Source organism: Bufo bufo, chromosome 1, assembly GCF_905171765.1.
Source record: "Bufo bufo chromosome 1, aBufBuf1.1, whole genome shotgun sequence".
In the NCBI taxonomy this organism is placed as follows: domain Eukaryota; kingdom Metazoa; phylum Chordata; class Amphibia; order Anura; family Bufonidae; genus Bufo; species Bufo bufo.
In genome coordinates, this window is record NC_053389.1 from 725,614,752 (window position 1) to 725,638,515 (window position 23,764).

At 44.7% G+C, this 23,764-nt stretch overlaps 1 protein-coding gene across 1 annotated transcript in view; it reads left to right on the forward strand.

The window, feature by feature from the left end:
* LOC120987016 (prolactin-releasing peptide receptor-like) overlaps nucleotides 1-23,764 on the forward strand; it is a 168,971-nt gene that overhangs the window by 5,430 nt on the left and 139,777 nt on the right. The window contains exon 2 of the mRNA XM_040415674.1: nucleotides 13,981-14,411. Within this exon, the coding sequence (XP_040271608.1) occupies nucleotides 13,981-14,411 (431 nt within the window). The remainder of the gene's footprint in view (nucleotides 1-13,980; nucleotides 14,412-23,764) is intronic.

Below are 23,764 nucleotides of genomic sequence, written 5' to 3' on the forward strand. Positions count from 1 at the left end.
GGCTTCTACACACTCCATGACCTTCCAAGAAGCAGCTGTCGGGAGAAGCGGTTCATTTCTGAGATGTCCGTGTAGTGCAGGGGGAATCCGAAGACCCTCACCATCCCTGTGCACCACAGGATGCCCTCCTTTTGATTTCTATGATGACTGGGACCCCGTAATGTTTTCACCGGACAAAGAGACCGGGACCTGGTTGGTTAGTTTGAATCTTGAGTAACTTCGTGACTCTTCCGGGCTCGAAGCTATCTTGAAGCTTTGTCTTCTCATTGTCTGTAGTGTGGGGGGTTAGCTCTTCTCCGGGGGTCATTCATACAAGTATCTTCGACAGACACCAAGTTTCAGGTCCAAACATCGCTTTATTTGGCACCTCAGCAAAACAAACATAAATGATACAAAATAAATACCTGCCCGGCTGGGCTCTAACTAAACATAAAATAACCTGACTCACCTAAAGCACCGTTCACACACGGTCATAACATGTGGCTTTCCCAGCCCAATGTCCATCAGCCCCCTGTCTGTACAGAGCACCGTTCACACACGGTCTAAAGTCCAGTGCCTTTATGGGGGAGTGTGGCCCAGTAGTCCTCCCGACTCTGGCCTTGTGACCACTTGCGCCCAAGCGTCATGGCGTCCCCCAACAATCCGGCCAGCACCTAGCCCCATGGCCCCTTAGCCAGCCCAGCTGAGACCACTCTTCCAGAGCCTCCAGCAGGACTGTGTTTCACAAAAACTCTGTCTCCTTCCCCAGACTGAGAGCCACACCCAAGTCCAGCAACAGGATTAAATACCATCCCTGGACATGGGCATATTCCAAAATCCCGGACTGGAGCATGGGGAACGGGCACCCATGCAACACATTGCCTGCCCCGGACTAGCTGGAGCCAGCTAAGCTAACTGTCTTGGTGTCGACCAACTAACTTGGTGGCCACCTATATCTAGGGCCTTTACTTCACTAAGGCCAGGCCCTTTGGTGACACACTCCTGTTGCAAACAACACCCCTTTTTCATGCTTCCCCGGGACTTTATTGCACCCATCACTATTCATATTGCCACAGTAGCTACTGGAGGCCGGTTCATGCCAGGCAGGTTTCATCCAGAAGTATCTTGGTCGATGAGCAGCCAATACCGCATTTGCAGCAATCTTGACAGGATTTATCTCTAGGTGGAGAGGAATTGTTTTCTTTGCATGCTTTCTCCATCGCAACACCACGTAGTTGAATAAACAGAAGACTGGCTGATTCTATCCTGTCTTAGGCCACATATTATGTTTATTAGTAAATTCATTAAATATGCCATATTTAATTGAACCAAAATTTGATTAAATTATAAGAAAGTATACTTAAATTCGCCGAAACTGACCAAATAACTCAAGTATGAACTCAGCCTTACAGATCCATGTTAGTGTCAAGAAGAAGCGCACTACTTTTACACCCTCGTCAGCTGATTCCACATAGAACCTGTTCTATTAAACGCTTGGACAACTAGAGCCCCCCACAGAGTGGAGAGGGTGTCAGCAGTAAGTTTGTGTTGATGTCACGGATTAATTTGCCTTTCCTCTGATCCGTCAGAACAATAACCGGCAAAAAACTGATCCTGTCTGGGGAGCATACGCCTTCACTCGGTCAGCATTTGCTCAGTAATCCTGAGTATTTGTAATGCCAAAAAAACAGGAGTGGATCTAAAACAGAGATGACACGTGAATGGAATATTTGCATGTTTTGTACCCACTCCTGCTTTTGGCTACCAAATCATAAGCCAATTCTGATGCGACCATACAGGTCTTACAGCTGCTATACAGGCAGGATCCGTTGTGCGTCTCATTTTTCCTTCCTTTTGACCGATTAGAAGAAAGGTAAAATAAATGGCGATTTAAAGAAGGCCAAACAAGGACAATAGCGACCCCGTCATAGAGTGGGGAGGGTGGTTTCAGCATAAGAAGTCCACAAAATGGCCCTATGACATAGTGGTGAGGTGGAAGCAGCATGAGGAGAACACTAAGTGGCACAATGACAGGGTCTGGAGGTGGCCGCAGCATCAGGAGGCCACAGAGTGGCACAATGACAAAGTGTGGAGGTGACAGCAGCAGTATGATTAGGCCACAGAGTGGCACTGTGACATAGTGTGGACATGGCTGCATCAGGAGGCCACAGAGTGGCAATGTGACATAGTGTGGAGATGGCACAACAGCAGCAGAAGCAGCATGATACCACAGAGTGGCAAGGTGACATAGTGTGGACATGGCAGCATCAGGAGGCCACAGAGTAGCAAGGTGACATAGTGTGGAGATGGCACCAACAGCAGCAGAAGCAGCATGATACCACAGAGTGGCAAGGTGACATAGTGTGGACATGGCAGCATCAGGAGGCCACAGAGTGGCATGGGGACAAAGTGTGGACATGGCAGCAGCATGATACCACAGAGTGGCACGGTGACATAGTGTGGAGATGGATGATCTAATCTGATGCATCAGGCATTGGTGGGTGGAAATCCTGGCTGATCCACGCCTGATTCATCTTGACAAAAGTAAGTCTCTACACATTTTGGATGGACAGGCGTGTTCTTCTTGGGGTAATTATGGCCCCTGCCGCACTAAACACCCACTCTGATGCCACACTACTGGCCGTGCAGGACAGCTTTTCCAGTGCAAACTCGGCCAGTTGCAGCGACAAATCCAGTTTGGCTGCTCAGTAGTCCAGCGGATCTTCTATGACAGCTGGCAGGGTGCTGTCAAAGTATGCCACCACCTGCTGGTTCAAGTCCTGCTCCAGGTCTACCTGCTACTGCTGGTGAGTAGTTTCTTCACTATGCGTGTGAAGAAAGCTGCTCATCAGCAACTCTAGACTAAGGCTGCTGGTGCTGCTGTCACTTGCGAAGAAGTCGATGATCCAGACAACCAATCAAGCACCGCTGGGTTGCTGGTCAAGACACGACTGCTAGCTGACATGTGGACCTGAGGTCTCGGGAAGTAACCCCTGCAGCCACGCCCCCTTTTCTGCGACCTGTGCCTGCGCGAGAATCATTTACGCCTCTGACACTCCCCTATGCAGGGCCTGGCACTTCTCTGTCTGACATACTTTTAGCTCAACTAAATAAATTAAAAGCAAATTAAAACAATATATTTTTCTTTTTTTACTGAGATAGGCAACTAAAGGATTTGAAATTGGCAACAAAACGGTTTCAGCGTAAATAACTGCAAAAGTGAACTGCGTATATATTTCTCGTATTGGACTAAAATAGGCCACTAAATGATAACTGCAAATATTTTTCTCTTTTTCTCTAGAAATATGACAATAAACGCTTTTAGCGCAAATAACACCAAATGTGAACTACGTCTATTTTTCTCGTATTGTAGTGAAATATGACAAGAAATGCTTTCAGCGCAAATAACACCAAATGTGAACTGCGTCTATTTTTATCGTATTGTAGTGAAATATGACAAGATACGCCTTTAGCGCAAATAACAGCAAATATGAACTTAGTCTATTTTTCTCTTTTTCTCTAGAAATATGGCAATAAACGCTTTTAGCGTAACTAACAACAAAAGTGACCTGTGTATATATTTCTCGTATTGTATTGAAAAATATGATATCAGCGCAGTTCACAGCAAAAGTGACCTGCATATATATTTATCTTTTTCAACAGATAAAAGCCACTAAAGGCTTTTCAACATATCACTTGCACCCTAATAACTAATTGCTGGAATGACAGAGCTTTATTATGAGACTATCTGGATCCCCAAGTAATGTTTCCCTGCACTTGTAAATAGCTTTTTTTCACAATGAGGATTTTCCTATGACTCTCCCTAGCATCTGCACACGTCTCTCCCTGCCTGTGAAATGATTCCTTTCACTATCCTTTCCCTGCGCTAGTAAATCGCTTCTTTCCTTTTTTTATTTAACAATTAGTTTTTCTTTCGCTTTCCCTAGCACCTGCATACACGTCTGACCCTGAACAAAGTACGATAAACGATTTCTTGATGATACAGACGGACAGAGGTACTCCCATGTGTAACTTCGATGTTGGCCAGTGGCAGCTATTGCGGAGGAGGCCACTAGAGATGAGCGAATCGAAGCTTCCGAAGTCGAATCATCATCACTACTTGCCCGCCTACTGGAGGAAGCGGTGGATGTTTCCTCCAGATCTTGGCTGGGCAGTAGCTTGCCCTCGCTGAAAAGTGGAGCCGAGCCTACGGCATATATTACTTTTCGTGCTGAGGGGGACAGAAAATGACAGAGGCAGGTTGAAGACAGTTAAGCTAGACTGCCCGTGCCCCTGAAGACGCCATGTATATGGCGAAACATGTCGGGGGGCAGTGTATGAGGTTTTAGACTGAATAGACCTCTGTCTGTGACAAATGCAGACTCCGCTCAAAATAACTAAGTGGTGACTGGAGCAAGCGCGCCGCTACCAGGCCACTATTATAATAGCACAGCTAATAAGTAACACAGTATATCAGAGGTTCTATTAGATAGTTTTAATAGTAGGTTAGACAGTACACTTAAATCTTAACAAGTGAGTAATAAAAGTTATATTTTAATGTCAATGCTCAATATACACATGTCAAGAGTAGGCAAACAGTAGTCTTGTACTATATGAAAATAGAAGACAGTTAAGGGCACAGGGCCTGCTCCCGGGCCATGCCAACTATGCGTTGTGTCAGAGGAACCCACTAACTCTTGGTTGGGGGTGTCTGATGTCACTTGCGATGCAGTCGAAGACCAAGTCAACCATTCAAGCACCGCTGGGTTGCTGGTCAACACATGGCCGCTAGATGACACTGGCAGCTCAGACCTCTCGCTGTGACTCCTGCTGCCACCCCCCATTTTTATGCTGCTACTTCTGCCTGTGACAGAAACCTTTTGGCCACTGCCCGTTCCCTTTGAAGAGCCTGTCACTTGTCTGTCTGACATACTGTAAGATAAAATAATTAAATTAAATGAAAAGTAAAATAATACACCCCAGAAAAGGCCCTAGTACAATGTAACTTCACCGCAGAATGGCAAATAATATATATTTTTTTCATATTAATACACCCCAAAAAAAACTGTAGAACAATGTAAATTCACCGCAAAATGTCTAATAAGACGTACGTATATATATTCCTATTAATACACCCCCTAAATGGCTGTATAGCAATGTAAATTCACTTCAGAACAGCTATTAAGACGTACATATATTTCCTATTAATACACCCCGTAAATGGCTGTATAGCAATGTAACTTCACCACAGAACTGCTAATAAGACGTACATATATTTACTATTTATACACCCTGTAAATGGCTGTATCACACAGCACTTGCACCCCAATAACAAGCAAGGTTTGCTGGAATTACTGAGCTATCAAATAGTGCAAACCTAAAAGCAGCAGTATAAGAGCAATTTGGATCCCCAGTTAGTGCAGCAAGGTGTAATAGAATCACTCCTATTACCTAGGCTGTACATTCCCCTACTGGACTCTGTTCTCCATTTATAGTGTGGATAATGCCTCCCTATCCTTTCCCTACACTATGAATAATCTTTCCCTGAACTTCTAAATCATTTTTCAGCACAGTAAAGTCATCACAGGGCTGGCTGGCTGCTAATTGGCTGCATGCATGGCATTGTGGGTGATCCCGCCTTCTCAGAATTCTTTGCTCTATGTCCTAACATGTGCAGCAGCCATTTTAGCAAAAAAGATGATTCGTTACCACGAAGCGTGAGGAAATTCGACTTTGGTGCAAATCTAATTTTTCCTGAAATTCGGATTGAATTCTACTTCGTCAACTTCGATTTGCTCAACTCTAATCACAACAAAAATATATGCAGTAGACAAAGTCCTGAAGTATTTCACAAAGTAGTTTTATTTCCAAAGGCTACGTATAGGAGGTGGATATTATGATGGTGATCCACCCTGAGTCTCTGTCTTTAAAGACACTAGGAATCTTCCCAAAATTACCAAAAGTGAGCAATACCTCAATGTTTCTCTGCTGTGCCCAACTGTGGGCAGCAATCCTAGATTAGAAGGCTAGTCCATCTAAGTGTGGTGGACGCCAAAAGCAATATGACTGAAACCATGGGCAGTTAAGTTTAAAGCCATAAGAAGCCTTGCATGGCCTTAAAGTGGCCCTCAACCTTTTGCAATTATTCAAAGTTTCTTTACCTCAGAAGTTACTTGGCAACGGTAACTAGTGATGATCGAGCATGCTCGGCCGAACTCCAGTTCGGCTCGATCATCGAGATGCTCGGCACATCATTGTGTTCGGATGAATATCGCATGTGCTCGAGTGCCCTGCTCGAGTCTCCTCCCCACACGTTTGCTGCTACGCAGCCAATAAACGTGCAGGTAAGTACTGTCACTCACTGTAATGCCATAGCCATGTTGGTTACTGGCATTACAGTGATTGGGTGGCCAGAATGCATCATCGGGTGCTATAAAGCACCCGATGACACGAACTTTGGCAAGTCTTAGTCAGGGAGAGCTGTGCTGTAGAAGGGACAGATAGTGTAGGGAATTGAATTTTTTTTTTCTGGTTAGGCAGGGTTGGTGCTAGAGACCCAAAAGTCCTTTTAAGGACTATAGTGGTATCTGGCAGCAATATATATTTTTAGCGCAACCTGCACTAAATAGCTTGCTATTGTTTGGCCGCTGCAGACAGCGACATTATCTGAGCTACATCTTCTGTGTAACGTGTGCGCAGCCTAAAAATATCTGTGACATCCAGTGTACTTTTTCCGTAGACAGTGTCCGCTGCGGACAGTTACATTACCTGCGCTACGTCTCCTGTATAACGTTTGCACATCCTAAAAATATCTGTGACATCCAGTGTACTTTTTCCATAGACGCTGCGGACAGCGACATTAACTGCGCTATATCTCCTGTTTAACGTGTGCGCATCCTAAAAATTTCTGTGACATCCAGTGTACTTTATCCATTGATGCTGCGGACAGCGATATTATCTGCACTGCATCTCCTGTTTAGCGTGTGCGCGTACTAAAAATATCTGTGACATCTGGTGTACTGTTTCCGTAGATGGTGTCCGCTGCGGACAGTTACATTACCTGCGCTACATAGCCTGTATAACGTTTGCGCATCATTAATTTCAGTGACATTCAGTCTAATTTTTTCACTGCTGGTGGCAGCGACATTACCTGTGCTACATCTCCTGTAAAACGTTTGCACATCCTAAATATCAGTGACATTTAGTTTAATTTATTTGCGCATACACTTACAAGACCTGCGCTACTGTATGTGTGACATACTTGCAAGCAAATATACCATTTAATATGCAGAAGGCGAGCAGTAAGGGATGGGGAAGTGGCCGTGCTGCTGATGGTGCACGCAGAGGCCGTGGCCCTGGGCACGGTGAAACTGTGCCTGCTGCCAGAGCACAAGAAACACACTCATCCACGATACCTAGCTTCATGTCCCAATTTGCAGGGCGGCGCAGGACACCACTCTCGAAGTCATACCAGTGCCACCAGGTGGTCGGTTGGTCTGGTCAACAGAATATTCACCCTGATCATCCTTCCTCCCACCATGGAGAGTCTTGCCAAACAAGTGATCCCACACTCGGATATTCTGAGGAGCTCTTTTCAGTGCCATTCCTTGATTTGAGCCTCTCGCCAAGCCCACTTGAAGAGGGACATAAAGAGATCGTGTGCACTGATGCCCAGGCATCCAAAGTCACAAAAAGATGACAGTTGAGAACGGCAATTAGTGTTTCACGAGGTGGATGATGATGATGAGACACAGTTACCAATAAGTCAACGGCAATTAGTGTCTCAAGAGGTTGATGATGATGGATGAGACACAGTTGTCAACAACTGAGGTTGTTGATAGGTCAACAAGTCAGGAGGGTGATCAGAGTGAGGAAGTGGAAGAGGAGGTGGTGGTCGATGAAATCACTGACCCAACCTGGGAAGGTGGCAAGCCGAGCGAGGGCAGCAGTACAGAGGGGGGGGGGATCCGCAGCACCGCAACAGGCTGGAAGAGGCAGTGGGGTGGCAAAAGGGAGAAGGCGGGCCACACCAAACAGGCGCGCAACTGTTCCCCGGAGCACCCTCTTGCGGCAATCTCCCTTGCCAAGGGCTAGGTGTTACACAGTCTGGCACTTTTTTGAGGAAAGTGCGGACGATAAAATAATTGTCATTTGCAACCTGTTCCGTACCAAAATGAGCAGGGGCGTGAACACTAGCAACCTCACCACCACCAGCATGATCCGCCACATGGCATCAAAGCACCCTAATAGGTGGGCCGAATGCCTGGGTCCACAATCAGTGTCTGCGGGTCACACCACTGCCTCCTCTTCCCCTGTTTTTGCGTGCTTGCCAATCCCCTGTCCAGGACACAGGCCTGGACGCCCTGCATCTGGACCTTTGCAAGCACCATCAGCTAGCACATCCACTTCTGTGTCCCAGCGCAGTGTACAGATGTCCATACCTTAGGCCTTTGAACGAAAGCGCAAATACCCAGCCACCCACCCACAGGTCATAGCACTAAATACGCACCTTTCCAAATTGCTGGCCCTGGAAATGTTGCCATTTAGGCTTGCAGACACTGAGGCTTTCCACAGCCTGATGGCGGCGGCGGTCCCTCGATAATCAGTCCCCAGCCACCACTATTTTTCCCTGTGTGCCGTCCCCACCTTACACCAGCATGTGTCCCGTAACATCACCTATGCCCTGACCAACGCAGTTATTGGGAAGGTCCACTTAACGACTGACACATGGACAAGTGCTTTTGGCCAGGGACACTACATTTCCCTGATGTCACACTGGGTGAATGTTGTGGAGGCAGGGAGCGAGTCGTACCCAGGGATGGCAGAGGTGCTACCGACGTCAAGGATTGCAAACCCTACTTCCATCAGGATTTCCGCCACCATCTACATTAGTGGCTTCAACCCCACCCCTTCTCCTCCTCTTCGAACTCCACTTCCACCTCTGAATTATCATCTTGCAGCACCAGTCTGCCATAAGTCAGTAGCTAGAAGCAGTGTAGCACTGCAGTGCGGAAGCTGCAACAGGCCGTGCTTTAACTAATATGTTTAGGTGACAGCACACCGCTGCAGAGCTGTGGCAGGGTATAAGGGACCAGACTGAGCTGTGACTCTCGCCACTCAACCAACAACCAGGCGTTTTTGTGTCTTCTAATGGCCGTAACTTGGTGGCGGCTTTGGAGCTTGGCAAGCTCACACACATACCATGCCTAGCCCACATGTTCAACTTAGTGATTCAGCGGTTTCTCAAAACTTACCCAATTTGCCTGAGGTACTGGTGAAGGCGCGCCGCGTGTGTGCCCATTCCTGAAAGTCATCGACAGCTGCTGCCGGTCTGGCAACGCTGCAGCAGCGCTTGCAATTGCCAGCTCACCGACTGTTGTGCGATGTGACCACGCGCTGGAACTCCATTTTACACATGTTGGCCAGGCTTTGTGAGCAGCATAGGGCAGTAGTGGAATACTAGCTGCAATATGGTCATCGCTTTTCCAGTCAGCTTCTGCTCTTCACAAGCGACGAGTGGGCATGGATGTCTGACCTCTGTGAGGTTTTACGCAACTTTGAGGAATCAACACAGATGGTGAGCGGTGATGCCGCTATTATCAGCGTAACCATCCCACTTCTGTGTCTACTGAAACGCTTGCTGCTCACAATGAAGGAGGACGCTTTGCATGTGGAAGAGGTGGAAATAAGGGAAGACAGTACACAGGGTGATAGCAAAACCACCCTCTGTTCGTCTTCTCAGCGTGAATTGGATGAGGAGGAGGAGGAGCAGAAGACGGTTGCCTCTGCTACAGAGGGTAGTACCCACAGCAGGTTTATTCCATCTGTTCAGTGTAGATGGGCCGAAGAGGAGGAAGAGTATGAGGAGATTGAGAGTCATCCTCCTGATGAGGACTGTCTTGTCTGATGGGACTCTGGCACACATGGCTGACTTTATGTTATGCTGCCTTTCCCGTGACCCTGGCGTATACGCATTTTAGCCAACACTGATTACTGGTTGTTCACTCTTCTCGACCCCTGCTACAAAGAGAACTTCTCATCTCTCATTCCTGTGGTGGAGAGGGCTACCAAAATGGTGCAATACCAGAAGGTCCTTGTGGAAAAATTTCTCCAAAATTTTTTGACAACGTTGGCAGCAGAGTACGTAGTTCCCGAGCAACCAAGGAGGGGAGATAAGGGAAACACACATCAGTACCAACAGAGGCAAAGCAACACTCTCCAAGGCGTGGGACAGTTTCATGACACCCCGCCAGCAACCTCACCCTGATGCGCGGCCTAGTGTCGCAAGGAGAGAAAAGTTTTGAAAGATGGTGAAGGAGTACGTAGCAGACCATGTCAGCATCCTCAATGATCCCTCTGTGCCTTACAACTATTGGGTGTCCAAGCTGGACACGTGGCACAAACTGGCGCTCTACGCCTTGGAGGTGCTGGCCTGCCCTGCCGCCAGCGTCTTGTCAGAGCAGGTATTTATTGGTGCTGGGGGCAAAATAACTAATAAGCGCATCCGACTGCCAACTGAAAATGCTGACAGGTTGACTCTTATCAAAATGAACAAGGCCTGGATTACCCCTGAATTCTCTACTCCACCAGAGGAAAGCGACTGAATATAAAGGCACTTTAAATGTGGCTTTTATGGTGTATTGAATACACTGTATTCCCATGCACCCCTTCCATCACAAAAAAGGGTATATGGTTCAATCTTCCTTTTCTCGTCCTCCTCCTCCATCATATCAACATGCTTATTAGGCTGCCCTCACTCCTAATGTTTTAGAGGGTCAGATCAGCAGCAGGCCCTCAACCATATTTTTTCCATGGTCACCTCAGCAGCTGGCCCTCAACCATAATTTTTTTGATGGTCAGCTCAGCAGCAGGCCCTCAACCATAATTTTTTTGATGGTCAGCTCAGCAGCAGGCACTTACCCCTAATGTTTCAGAGAGTCAGCTCAGCAGCAGGCCCTCGCCCATAATGTTTTAGATGGTCAGATCAGCAGCAGGCACTAGCCACTAATGTTTTAGAGAGTCAGCTTAGCAGCAGATCTTCACCCCTAATGTTTTAGATGGTCATCTCAGCAGCAGACCCTCACCCCTAATGTTTTAGATGGTCAGTTCGGCAGCAGGCCCTCACCGCTAATGTTTTAGATGGTCAGCTCAGCAGCAGGCCATCGCCCATAATGTTTTAGATGGTCAGCTCAGCAGCAGACCCTCACCCCTAATTTTTTAGATGTCAGATCAGCAGCAGGCCCTCGCCCCTAATGTTTTAGAGGGTCACCAGCAGGCCCTTGCTTCTAATGTTTTTGAGGGTCACCAGCATGCCATCAATCATAATTTTTTAAGGGTGTGTATGATGCCCTCCTTTATGTGTAATAAAGGGTGTATTGGAGTGCCGGTTCCTTGTAATTTTTGGCAGCACTTGCACTTTATATACAAGTAAATATACAGGAAGGAATGCTTCCTAACAATTTTTCCTCTAAAATCGATTTTATCTTCAGTTTGGTGCGTATTATTGTCAGTTTGTATAAGTGGCGTACTACTCGGACAACATCGTTTCCAGCAGCGACCTGGGAGTCCAAGATGCATCCAGACATCCTCCCCATGCTGTTCCCGAACCATTTTAGTGGTGTTTCCATCAATTTCTGACCTTTTCCTATAAACCAGACACCCTCCCCTATTCAGAGCAGGGGGTACCTGATTTAATGCTCGGGTTCTCCAATTGACTTCCATTGTGCTCAGGTGCTCTGTAGAGCACCCGAGCATCCCGAAGTGTTCTACTCGAGCACCCGAGCACTTTGGTGCTCGATTAACACTAACGGTAACTAAGAAGTGCCACTTAATTTTTTCATAACCATATTCAACCTTTTGGAATACACAGTGCATAGTGAAGATACATTACAGCAGGTTGTGTATAGTTAACCCTTTAGAAGTGAACCAGTGAGTCGCTGCACACCTTCCCCATCAGTTTTTTTTAGAAACATTACACTATAGGCTCAGTGAATAAATTGGATGTAAAACATGATTTGTTGCATGATTTTGTTCTTCATTTTTAGAAACCCACAGAGAATCCTCAAAATTTCATTCTTAACCCAACAATGAAGAGGCTATTGAACTTTATTAATTGATAAACATCTAAATTGGTCCATCTTATAACAAAATGCTACATTCTGATAATTTTGATGCTCATCTTAGTAGTTCTTTAGTTTGGAACATATACAGTACAGACCAAAAGTTTGGACACACCTTCTCATTCAAAGAGTTTTCTTTATTTTCATGACTATGAAAATTGTAGATTCACACTGAAGGCATCAAAACTATGAATTAACACATGTGGAATTATATACATAACAAACAAGTGTGAAACAACTGAAAATATGTCATATTCTAGGTTCTTCAAAGTAGCCACCTTTTGCTTTGATTACTGCTTTGAAAACTCTTGGCATTCTCTTGATGAGCTTCAAGAGGTAGTCCCCTGAAATGGTTTTCACTTCACAGGTGTGCCCTGTCAGGTTTAATAAGTGGGATTTCTTGCCTTATAAATGGGTTTGGGACCATCAGTGGCATTGAGGAGAAGTCAGGTGGATACACAGCTGATAGTCCTACTGAATAGACTGTTAGAATTTGTATTATGGCAAGAAAAAAGCAGCTAAGTAAAGAAAAACGAGTGGCCATCATTACTTTAAGAAATGAAGGTCAGTCAGTCAGCCGAAAAATTGGGAAAACTTTGAAAGTAAGGGCTATTTGACCATGAAGGAGAGTGATGGGGTGCTGCGCAAGATGACCTGGCCTCCACAGTCACCGGACCTGAACCCAATCGAGATGGTTTGGGGTGAGCTGGACCGCAGAGTGAAGGCAAAAGGGCCAACAAGTGCTAAGCTTCTGTGGGAACTCCTTCAAGACTGTTGGAAGACCATTTCAGGGGACTACCTCTTGAAGCTCATCAAGAGAATGCCAAGAGTGTGCAAAGCAGTAATCAAAGCAAAAGGTGGCTACTTTGAAAAACCTAGAATATGACATATTTTCAGTTGTTTCACACTTGTTTGTTATGTATATAATTCCACATGTGTTAATTCATAGTTTTGATGCCTTCATAGTCATGAAAATAAAGAAAACTCTTTGAATGAGAAGGTGTGTCCAAACTTTTGGTCTGTACTGTACAGGTGAATCTCGAAAAATTTGAATATCGTGCAAAAGTACATTTATTTCAGTAATGCAAATTAAAAGGAATTGCATTAATGCAGCTTAAAATTCGAATTTTGTGAAAAGGTTCAATATTCTAGGCTCAAAGTGTCACATTCTAGTCAGCTAACTAATCCATATCCCCTGAGCAAAGGGTACCCCAAAATTGTGACTTTGGGGTTTCATAAACTGTAAGCCATAATCATCCAAATTATAACAAATAAAGGCTTGAAATATCTCGCTTTGTATGTAATGAGTCTATCTTATATGTTAGTTTCACCTTTTAAGTTGCATTACTAAAATAAATGAACTTTGCACGATATTCTAATTTTTCGAGTTTCACCTGTATCTGGAAACTGAACATCTTTACAATGCAGATCTTCTGAATGCTGTCATAACTATTAAGTTCTAAAATATTTCTTTATATCTTTTCTAGGAATGGAAAATTTTGTCTCGAGAAAGCAGAAGGATTGAATTCTGTTTTGTGGAAATACTTGTCTTAATGATGTATATGTCGTAAAAGAAACACATTACAGAGCAAGTGAAGTTGTAATTTCCTCTCTCTTTTTGCTAGCACTCGTCACATATCTTTCCATAATCCTAAAATATTGGAAATGTCCTTCATTAAATGTATAAAGTTTGGAAGAAAATCTTCATATTAACTGTAAATGAAAGGCTATTGATGTCTTACCATACAAAAGCCAGTGAATTAAAAGATATTTAGATGTCACGTTCAAAGGAAGTGAAAGATCTACAAGTTCTAGTGCTTTAGACTACTAAAAAAAACTCATTCGAATTGTGCGGTGTAATGGTGATATCGATTTATTATAGAAACTGGCTGAAAATATGGAAAGCACCAGTGGCAGGAGCTATGGACCTGCCAATCTCACAATCTACAGGGTCAAACTCAACAGCTCCAACTCAAGCTCAGAGTTCACAGGTGTCCAGCTCATACAGTCCTACAAGCCAGTCATCATACCATGCTACACTTTAGTAGTATTGATTGGAATATTTGGGAACTATCTGCTCTTGTACGTAATCTGGAGAACCAAGAAAATGCACAATGTAACCAATTTCTTCACTGGAAATCTGGCTTTTTCAGACATGCTCATGTGTGCCACGTGTGTGCCCTTCACCCTCGCCTATGCTTTTAACTCCCAGGGCTGGGTATTTGGCAAGTTTATGTGTTACTTTGTGTTCCTGATACAGCCAGTAACAGTGTATGTCTCTGTCTTCACCTTGACGGCCATTGCTGTGGACAGGTAACAATCCCTTACATCTAGTCTTTATTTATTTAAAGCATCAGTTTACAATGTCATAAAACGCTAATGTCATAACTTCAGACAATGTCACAATGATGATTTCTTCACTAACCTAGACTACCAACGAGCTCCTATTCACTGTATCTGGCTCTATGATTTTTACTGTCTGCCTTGTTCAAATGTGTTTTACTCAAACCAGAGAATAAGAGCAATATGCAATATAATTATAGAATAAAAATACTCAATAATATAGACCATACTTAAGCCTACGATTCCATAAGGGGGCTCACAGAAGTTTTTTGTGTGTGTGTGTGTGTGTGTGTGTTGGGAGTCCATATGAATCAAACTTAAAAACAATTAACATATGTATACTGCATTACAGAGGAATTTTTTTCACACCAATGCATTGCCTGATATTGTTCCTTTGGGTAAATGATAATTGTGTTCCTGTCCTGCTATCTTTGCTCCCATTGCAGATTACATGCCTGAATTAACAGACTGTAGTCTTCCTTGTACAGCACCACCACCATTTTTTTTGAGAACATGATGTAGATTATCTTGTTGACTAGAGTGAAATCAATCATAGCAGAAGCTCCTGGGCAGACAAGAATTTGTGAGGACCTTCTCCCCAATAATATCATCATTGGCTAAGTAAGAGGAATTTTGCAGGGATTTAAGATACGAAGACAACATACAGAAATAATAAAGTGTCCAATAATTTTACCTAATGGATATTTCTCTGCCCACCAGTGTCCTCTGTCCACCAGTGCTCCTGTTTTACAAAGATACATGATCTCCACCACGTCTTCTACATAATAGTGCAGGCAACCGAGCTCCAGGGAGACATAATATTTGGTAATATATGCACAAATATCAAAACTTTTATCAACTTTAATATTGTTAGGAGAAGACTTAAAAACTTTTTGATACACAATCTCTTGTTTAGAAAATGCTTTGAGGGAGCTGGTATTTATGAGCCTATAGACATTGAAGGTCAGCAGACCATTATCCTATTTGCCCTCCCTCTAATCTGCTCCTGTTGTTGACTATGGTGTGCAATGTTTTAGTGAGAGATTGATAAATATGCCTGAATGAATAGTCGGTGTATATCCCGTAATTAGCTACTTAAGGACCACAGGTTTATACCCCCCTAGTGACCAGGCCCTTTTTTACAAATCTGCACTTCACAACTTTAACGGTTTATTGCTCGGTCATGCAACTTGGCACCCAAATGAATTTTACCTCCTTTTCTTCTCACAAATACAGCTTTCTTTTGGTGGTATTTGATTGCTGCTGAGATTTTTTGTTTTTCTGATATTAATCAAAATAGACCGCAATTTTCTCAAACAAAAGTGTATTTTTAACTTTTTCTGGTAAAATTGTTCAAATATAATTACATTTCTATACAAGTTTGTGTCAGAATTTATTGTGCTACATGTCTTTGATAAAAAAAAAGTGTATATTTATTGGTTTGCGCAAAAGTTATAGCGTTTACAAACTATGTGAATTTCCGCATTTTAAAGCAGCTCTGACTTTCTGAGCACCTGTCATGTTTCTTGAGGTGCTAGAATGCCAGGATAGTATAAATACTTCCCAAATGACCCCATTTTAGAAAGAAGACACCCCAAAGTATTCGCGGAGGGGCATGGTGAGTTCATGTATGATTTAATTTTTTTTCACAAGTTAGCGGAAAATGACACTTTCTGAGGAAAAAATAAATAAAAAAGTTTCCATTTCTGCTAACTTCTGGCAAAAAAAAATAAAAAATCTCCCACGAACTCACTATGCCCCTCAGTGAATACCTTGGGGTGTCTACTTTCGAAAAGGGGTCATTTGTGGGGTGTGTTTACTGTTCTGGCATTTTGGGCGGCGCTAAATTGTGAACAACCCTGTAAAGCCTAAAGGTACTCGTTGGACTTTCGGCCCCTTTACGCACCTAGGCTGCAAAAAAGTGTCACTCATGTGGTATCGCCGTACTCAAAAGAAGTAGGGCAATGTGTTTTGGGGTGTATTTTTACATATACCCATGCTGGGTGAGAGAAATATCTCTGTAAGTTGACAACTTTGTATAAAAAAAAAATTAAAAAGTTGTCATTTACAGAGATATTTCTCACACACAGTATGGGTATATGTAAAACAATACACCCCAAAACACATTTCCCTACTTCTTCTGAGTACGGCGATACCACATGTGTGACAGTTTTTTGCAGCCTAGGTGCACAAAGGGGCCCAGATTCTAATGAGTACCTTTAGGATTTCACAGGGCATTTTTACGCATTTGGATTCCAAACTACTTCTCAAGCTTTAGGGCCCCTAAAATGCCAGGGCAGTATAAATACCCCACAAGTGACCCCATTTTGGAAATAAGACACCCAAAGGTATTCCGTGAGGGGCATGGCGAGTTCATAGAAGATTTTTTTTTTGGCACAAGTTAGCGGAAATTGAAATTTTTTTGTTTTTTCTTACAAAGTCTCATATTCCACAAATTTGTGACAAAAAATAAAATTTTACATGAACTCACCATACCCCTCATGGAATACCTTAGGGTGTCTTCTTTCCAAAATGTGGTCACTTGTGAGGTATTTATACTGCCCTGGCATTTTAGGGGCCCTAAAGCGTGAGAAGTAGTTTCAAATCCAAATGCGTAAAAATGCCCAGTGAAATCCTAAAAGTACTCATTGGAATTTGGTCCCCTTTGCGCATCTTGGCTGCAAAAAAGTGTCACTCATGTGGTATCGCTGAACTCAGGAGAAGTAGGGCAATGTGTTTTGGGGTGTATTTTTACATATACCCATGTTGGGTGAGAGAAATATCTCTGTAAATTGACAACTTTGTATAAAAAAATGGAAAAAGTTGTAATTTACAGAGATATTTCTCACACACAGTATGAGTATGTGTGAAAAGACACCCCAAAACACATTGCCCTACTTCTCCTGAGTACGGTGATACCACATGTGTGACACTTTTTTGCAGCGTAGGTGCGCAAAGGGGCCCAAATTCCAATGAGTACCTTTTCGGAGGGCATTTTTAGACATTTGGATTCCAAACTTCTCACGCTTTAGGGCCCCTAAAATGCCAGGCAGTATAAATACCCCACATGTGACCCCATTTTGGAAAGAAGACACCCCAAGGTATTCCGTGAGGGGCATGGCGAGTTCATAGAAGATTTTTTTTTTTTGGCACAAGTTAGCGGAAATTTATTTATTTTTTTCTCACAAAGTCTCCCTTTCCGCTAACTAGTGACAAAAAATTCAATCTTTCATGGACTCAATATGCCCCTCAGTGAATACCTTGGGGTGTCTTCTATCCAAAATGGGGTCATTTGTGGGGTGTTTGTACTGCCCTGGCATTTGAGGGTCTCCACAATCATTACATGTATGGCTAGCATTAGGAGTTTCTGCTATTCTCCTTATATTGAGCATACGGGTAATGAGATATTTTTTTTCCGTTCAGCCTCTGGGCTGAAAGAAAAAATGAACGGCACAGATTTCTTCATTCGCATCGATCAATGTGGATGAAAAAATCTCTGCCCAAAAATGTGCAAAAAAAAAAAAAAAAGAGGGGAAAGGCGTCTGCCAGGACATAGGAGCTCCGCCCAACATCCAAACCCACTTCAGCTCGTATGCCCTGGCAAACCCGATTTCTCCATTCACATCAATCGATGTGGATGAATAAATCATTGCCAGAATTATTTTTTTTTTTATACAAAGTGTTTGCCAAAGCATATGAACACCGCCCCTCAGCTCATAAGCCTCGGCAAACCAGGGCCGTCTTTGCCGCAGGGCAAAAGGGGCAGCTGCCCCGGGCCCTGTTGCTCCTGGGGGCCCAAGGGAGCTCCGTTTCCCGACTCCCATTCACTAGGTTAAAACATTTGGGGCCTGGGCCCCTGATGTTTTGTCCCAGGCCCCGAATGTCCTGCTTGCCTGCCTGCTAGATACAACTGTATTGTCGTACACAGAACGGCAATACAATTGAATCTAATATACACTGTCTGGGAAGAGGTGAAGGACCTGTGGTGACATCACAGGTCATGTGATCAGCAAAACATGCTGTGATAGGATGACCTGGATGATGTCACCATCATGTGACCAGTGCAGGATTGGGCCGGAGTGAAAAGGTGAAGGAGCCTAATGGTGATGTCTGTACATGAGGAGAGGTAAGTTAAGGGAGAGGCAGAGCAATGCTGGGGGTTGTAGTTATTTAACTAGGATGTATGTTAGGGCTGAAGGGAGGGATGTTATTGACATGGAACTGTGTGCTTGAGGTGGCTGGGGGAGGGAGTGATGTTATTTACATGGGACTGTATGTTGAAAGTGGATGGTGGGGGGGGAAGAGTTCAGCTTGGGCGACCCCCTTCCCTCAGTGCTTTGTGTGTCTTCTTATGCGGCACAAGTGTCTTTGGGCCCCTTCAGGCTCCTGGGCCCGGTAGCGACTGCTACCTCTGCACCCCCTATAGCTACACCCCTGGGAGGGGCACAGCAAGCAGCAGGATAACACTGTGGTGACTCCAGTTGGGGGATAATGATAGAATGTGAGGAAGCTAAGATGTCTGTGTGTCACACTCTGCAGAGACGAGGCGGCTGAGAGAAGTTGTCCAGACCGAGTGGAGAAGATGATGAGAGAGAAGATCTACAGAGAAGATGATGACAGAGAGGAGACGTCACCTGGAGGCCCTGGACGTGACAGGTAAGTGCTGCTGTATAGCAAGTACAGCAAAGTGCGGGGGGGGGGGGGCCGGATCCAGGGGGCCCAAGTAAATTCTTGCCCAGGGTCCAATCAATATTAAAGACCGCCCTGCGGCAAACGTATCTTTTTTACTGCAGAGGAGAAATATCGTCTTGCAGTGCCGCATACACCGACTTTGTGTAATCTGACAGCAGCGCAATGCTTCTGTCAGAATGCACATCAGTGCTGCAGCTGGTTGATTGCTTGGTCCACTTAGAAGCTAAAAAAAAATATAAAAAACAGGCAGCAACGCAATAAATTTATTAACATCAACTTTTATAAACTTTAGATAACATTTGAAACAGAACATGAACTTTTTTGCTTACCTGTGATTTTTTTTTAGTTTTTAGTTTTTTTACCTTTAGAGGACAAACCTCTCCTTCCCCATGGGACAATGTGCAAAGCACAAATCGCCCAGAGATGTGGCGACGTACATTATGCACTTTGTCCCAGGTGAAAGGAGAGGTTTGTAGCAGCTCTGTGTGAAAGGGCCCTAAGACCCATGTGTGCATGTCCTGTGTCACATGATCCCTACACTAATAGTTTACCTGTGTGTGGTACTTGCGGAAACACTCCCCTAGGCATAGGGCAGGTTGGTCAGGACAGTCACGACAAAAAACGGTTGTGTCACGCCTTATTCCAGCCCTGCTACAGACACAACATCTTTTTCTTGGGGAACGCTGAGTTGGGGTACCAGGATAGACACTCGGGAAGTGTCTGTCATGTAGCCGGCTAACTACATCAGGGACTTGGGGCACGGACCCTCCTGGATACAGGAGTTGCGAAATGATCTCTTCCTGGAATTTTAGGAAGGATCCCGTTCTCCCAGCCTTACTGTAGAGAACAAAACTATTATAGACAACCAATTGAATTAAATAAACAGACACCTTTTTATACCAGCGTCTTGTGCGGCGGGACACTAAATAGGGAGCCAACATCTGGTCATTGAAGTCCACCCCTCCCATGTGAAGGTTATAGTCGTGGACAGAGAGGGGTTTCTCAATGACTCCAGTTGCCCTTTCAATTTGTACTGTTGTGTCTGCGTGAATGGTGGACAGAAGATAAACGTCCCTCTTGTCCCTCCACGTCACCGTGAGCAATTCTTGGTCACACAAGGCAGCCCTCTCCCCCCGTGCAAGTCGGGTATTTAATGAGCCGTTGGGGGAAGCCCCGGCGACTAGGTCGCGCGGTGCCACAGCATTGAATTCCGACTATATGTAAGTGCCAAAAGAGGGCCACGCTTGTGTAAAAATTGTCCACGTATAAGTGGTACGCCTTGTGGAGTAAGGGTGACACCAAGTCCCAGACAATCTTGCCACTGCTCCCCAGGTAGTCAGGGCATCCGACCGGCTCCAATTTTGAGTCTTTTCCCTCATAGACCCTAAAACGATATGTATAGCCTGTGGCCCTTTCACAGAGCTTATACAGTTTGACCCCATACCGGGCGCGCTTGCTGGGGATGTACTGTTTGATGCGAAGATGCCCGGTAAAATGTACAAGGGACTCGTCTATGCAGATGTTCTGATTGGGGGTATACACATCTGCAAACCTGGATGACAAACGGTCTATGAGGGGCCGAATTTTGTGGAGCCGGTCATAAGCAGGGTGGCCTCTTGGATGACAGGTTTTATTGTCAGTGAAATGCATAAAGCGCATGATGACCTCAAAACGTGCCCTGGACATAGCAGCAGAGAACATGGGCATGTAATGTATTGGGTCTTTAGACCAATAGGACCGCAATCCATTTTTTTTTGTTAGACCCATGCTGAGGATAAGGTCCAAAAATATTTTAAATTCGGAAACTGTGACTGGTTTCCACCGGAAAGGCTGGGCATAGAAGCTTTCCAGATTGGCGGTTATATACTGTGTGGCGTAGCGGTTGGTTTCTGCCACAACTAAGTCATAGAGATCCGCGGTGAAGAACAGCTCAAAAAACTCAAGGACTGATCCTAAATGAGCTGTCTCCACGCGAACTCCAGACTGGGCGGTGAAAGGGGGCAATACGGGTGCGGCGGAAGCAGGGGATTGCCAATTTGGGTTTGCCAGCACCTCTGGGAGACTAAGGGCTCTACGGGCCTGTGAACGTGGTGGCTGCGACGGGGGAGTTACGTGCCACCGTACCAGCTTGAACTGCCCTTCTGGTGCTCGCCACTTCACCAGGGAATACGGCAGTGCTGGTAGAAGGTCCAGGATGTGCTGCGCTGCTGGTGTATGCCGCACCATAAAAAAGATCAGCTCTAGCACCACTCTGCTGCAAATGAGGCTCATCACACGGGGTATGCAGAACACTGACATGGGGTCGGGTACGCCTGACTATAGCAGGGACCTCAACCTCGTCATCTTCGCTAGCGGTTAGAGTGCCACTGCTGTCTACAGGTTCATATTCTGAACCACTGGATTCAGCGGGTGAGGCGTCCCCTTCGCTTTCATCCATCAGGGCCAGAATCCTGTAGGCCTCTTCAGCGGAATACCCCTTTTTTTACATTTTGGGCTAACTAAATTTAGGGGGTATTCCTCTGAGACTACCCAGGAAAAAGAGCACACCTGCCTAGTAAAAAGGAGTGCTTGCGATGTAAAGCTGCGATCACTAATAAAGATCCAGAAAGCTCAAAAGTGATCTTTATAGCGCCACAGCGATTTTACAGTGTTTTTGCAGTGATCAGAAAAAAAATATTTCTGTCACTGCGGTGGGGCGGACTGAACGCAAGTGTGGGCACAAGATCAGGCCTGATCGGGCGAACACTGCGTTTTTTGTAGAGCCTAAGGTGACCCTAATGTACTTATATAGATCTGATTGCGATCAGTCTTGATCACTAACAGATACTATATAGTACTAGTGCTGATTAGCGACAGCGATGACGCTAATCAGTGACTAATCAGTGACTGCGGTGCAGTGGGCTGGGCGCTAACTACCTAACAAGTAGCTAAGTAACTGGCGGTGATAAGGGACCCTTACAGGGGGGTGATCAATGACAGGGGGGTGACAGCGGGGTGATCAGGGAGTCTAAATGGGGTGATCAGGGGTTAATAAGGGGTTAATAAGTGACAGGGAGGGTGTAATGTGTGTGTGGTGTTTGGTGCTACTTACAGAGCTGCCTGTGTCCTCTGGTGGTCGATCCAAGCAAAAGGGACCACCAGAGGAGCAGGTAGCAGGTATATCAGACGCTATTTACAAAATAGTGTCTGACATACCTATTTGATTGGTTATTTTAAAAATCTACAGCCTGCCAGCCAATGATCAGCACTGGCAGGCTGTAGTTCAACTTGTGAACTGCGCAATCCTGTGAACGCGCACTCCTGTGAGCGCGCGTTTACAGGAAATCTCAGGTCTCACCAGATGACGCTAATAGGCGTCGCTGAGACCTGAGGGCGCTGCCGTCCGGACGCCTATCGGCGTTACCGTGACGGCAAGCAGTTAAGTAGAAGAGATGTTCATATTCTTTTATCAGGCAAATTTCTCACAACAATTTGTTTCAGTCTGTGCTTTTTCTGTAAGCCAATGCCAGAATATGGGCAAAGAACCATCACACAGGAAAGTTGCAAACATCCTAACTTTTAACCAGATTAGCCTTCACAAAGACCCAGACTGTCATAGCAACCGACTGGAACCCCATAATTTCACCATTGGGGGTCCTATCAAATGTCAAAGGGAGAACGATCCCTCTGACTATCCTTTCAGATGCCACGGTCACTATTGTCCGCAGTATCTGAGCATCATTTTAAATTACCTAGATCAGCGCTGTCTTTGATCTTGGTAATTGTGTGCAGGTGTCAGCTGTATTAGGGTCCATTCACACGTCCGGGAAATGGGTCCGCATACGTTCCACAATTTTGCAGAACAGGTGCAGACCCATTCATTTTCAATGGGGCCCGAATGTGCTGTCCGCATCCACAGTTGCAGATCCGCACTTCCGTTCCGCATAAAAAGGGCAATTGCGGACAAGAAAGGGCATTTTCTATGAGAGTGACGTGTGAATGGACCCTAACGCAGCTGGTACTCTCTGCTTATGGAGCAGGCTCAACTCTTTAGGTCAGCTCCATACATCCCTTGAAAACCTCAAATGTACAGATACATGAAGGTACGTAAAGGAGTTGTCCTTTTAAAGGCATTCCAATTTACCCAGTTTCTGTCTCTGAGTTGTATAAAATTAGTAAGATTATTTTTTCTGCCAGAAGCATTGCCATGTTGTGACCAGTATTGCAGCTCAGGTCCACCGAAGAGAATAAGGCTGATCTGCAATGCCACACATAATCAGTTGACAGATGATCTTTGTTTCTGGGTTTTTGGAAATAATCAACCATGTTTTTTTAATCCACTAGAACTCCTTTAGGAAAAAACGTGCTTGCACTTTGTCCTGCATAATACATTTAGATAGTTGTTTAAATGTAAAATATACAAAAGGTGCATAGCACTTGATAGAAAAAATAAATAAAAATAAATTGTAATTGGCCATTAGTTAAAAGTAAGCCAATATATTGTGTAGTCTTACAACTCTTCCTCTTTGTAATGGGCTGAAAGCGTGTCTTATCCGCCAATTATCTTATATTTGATGCATTCGAGCACTCTGAATTATATTCTGCTAATGGTGTTTACTTTAGACCATTTAATTTTTATGCCACCAGGCTCT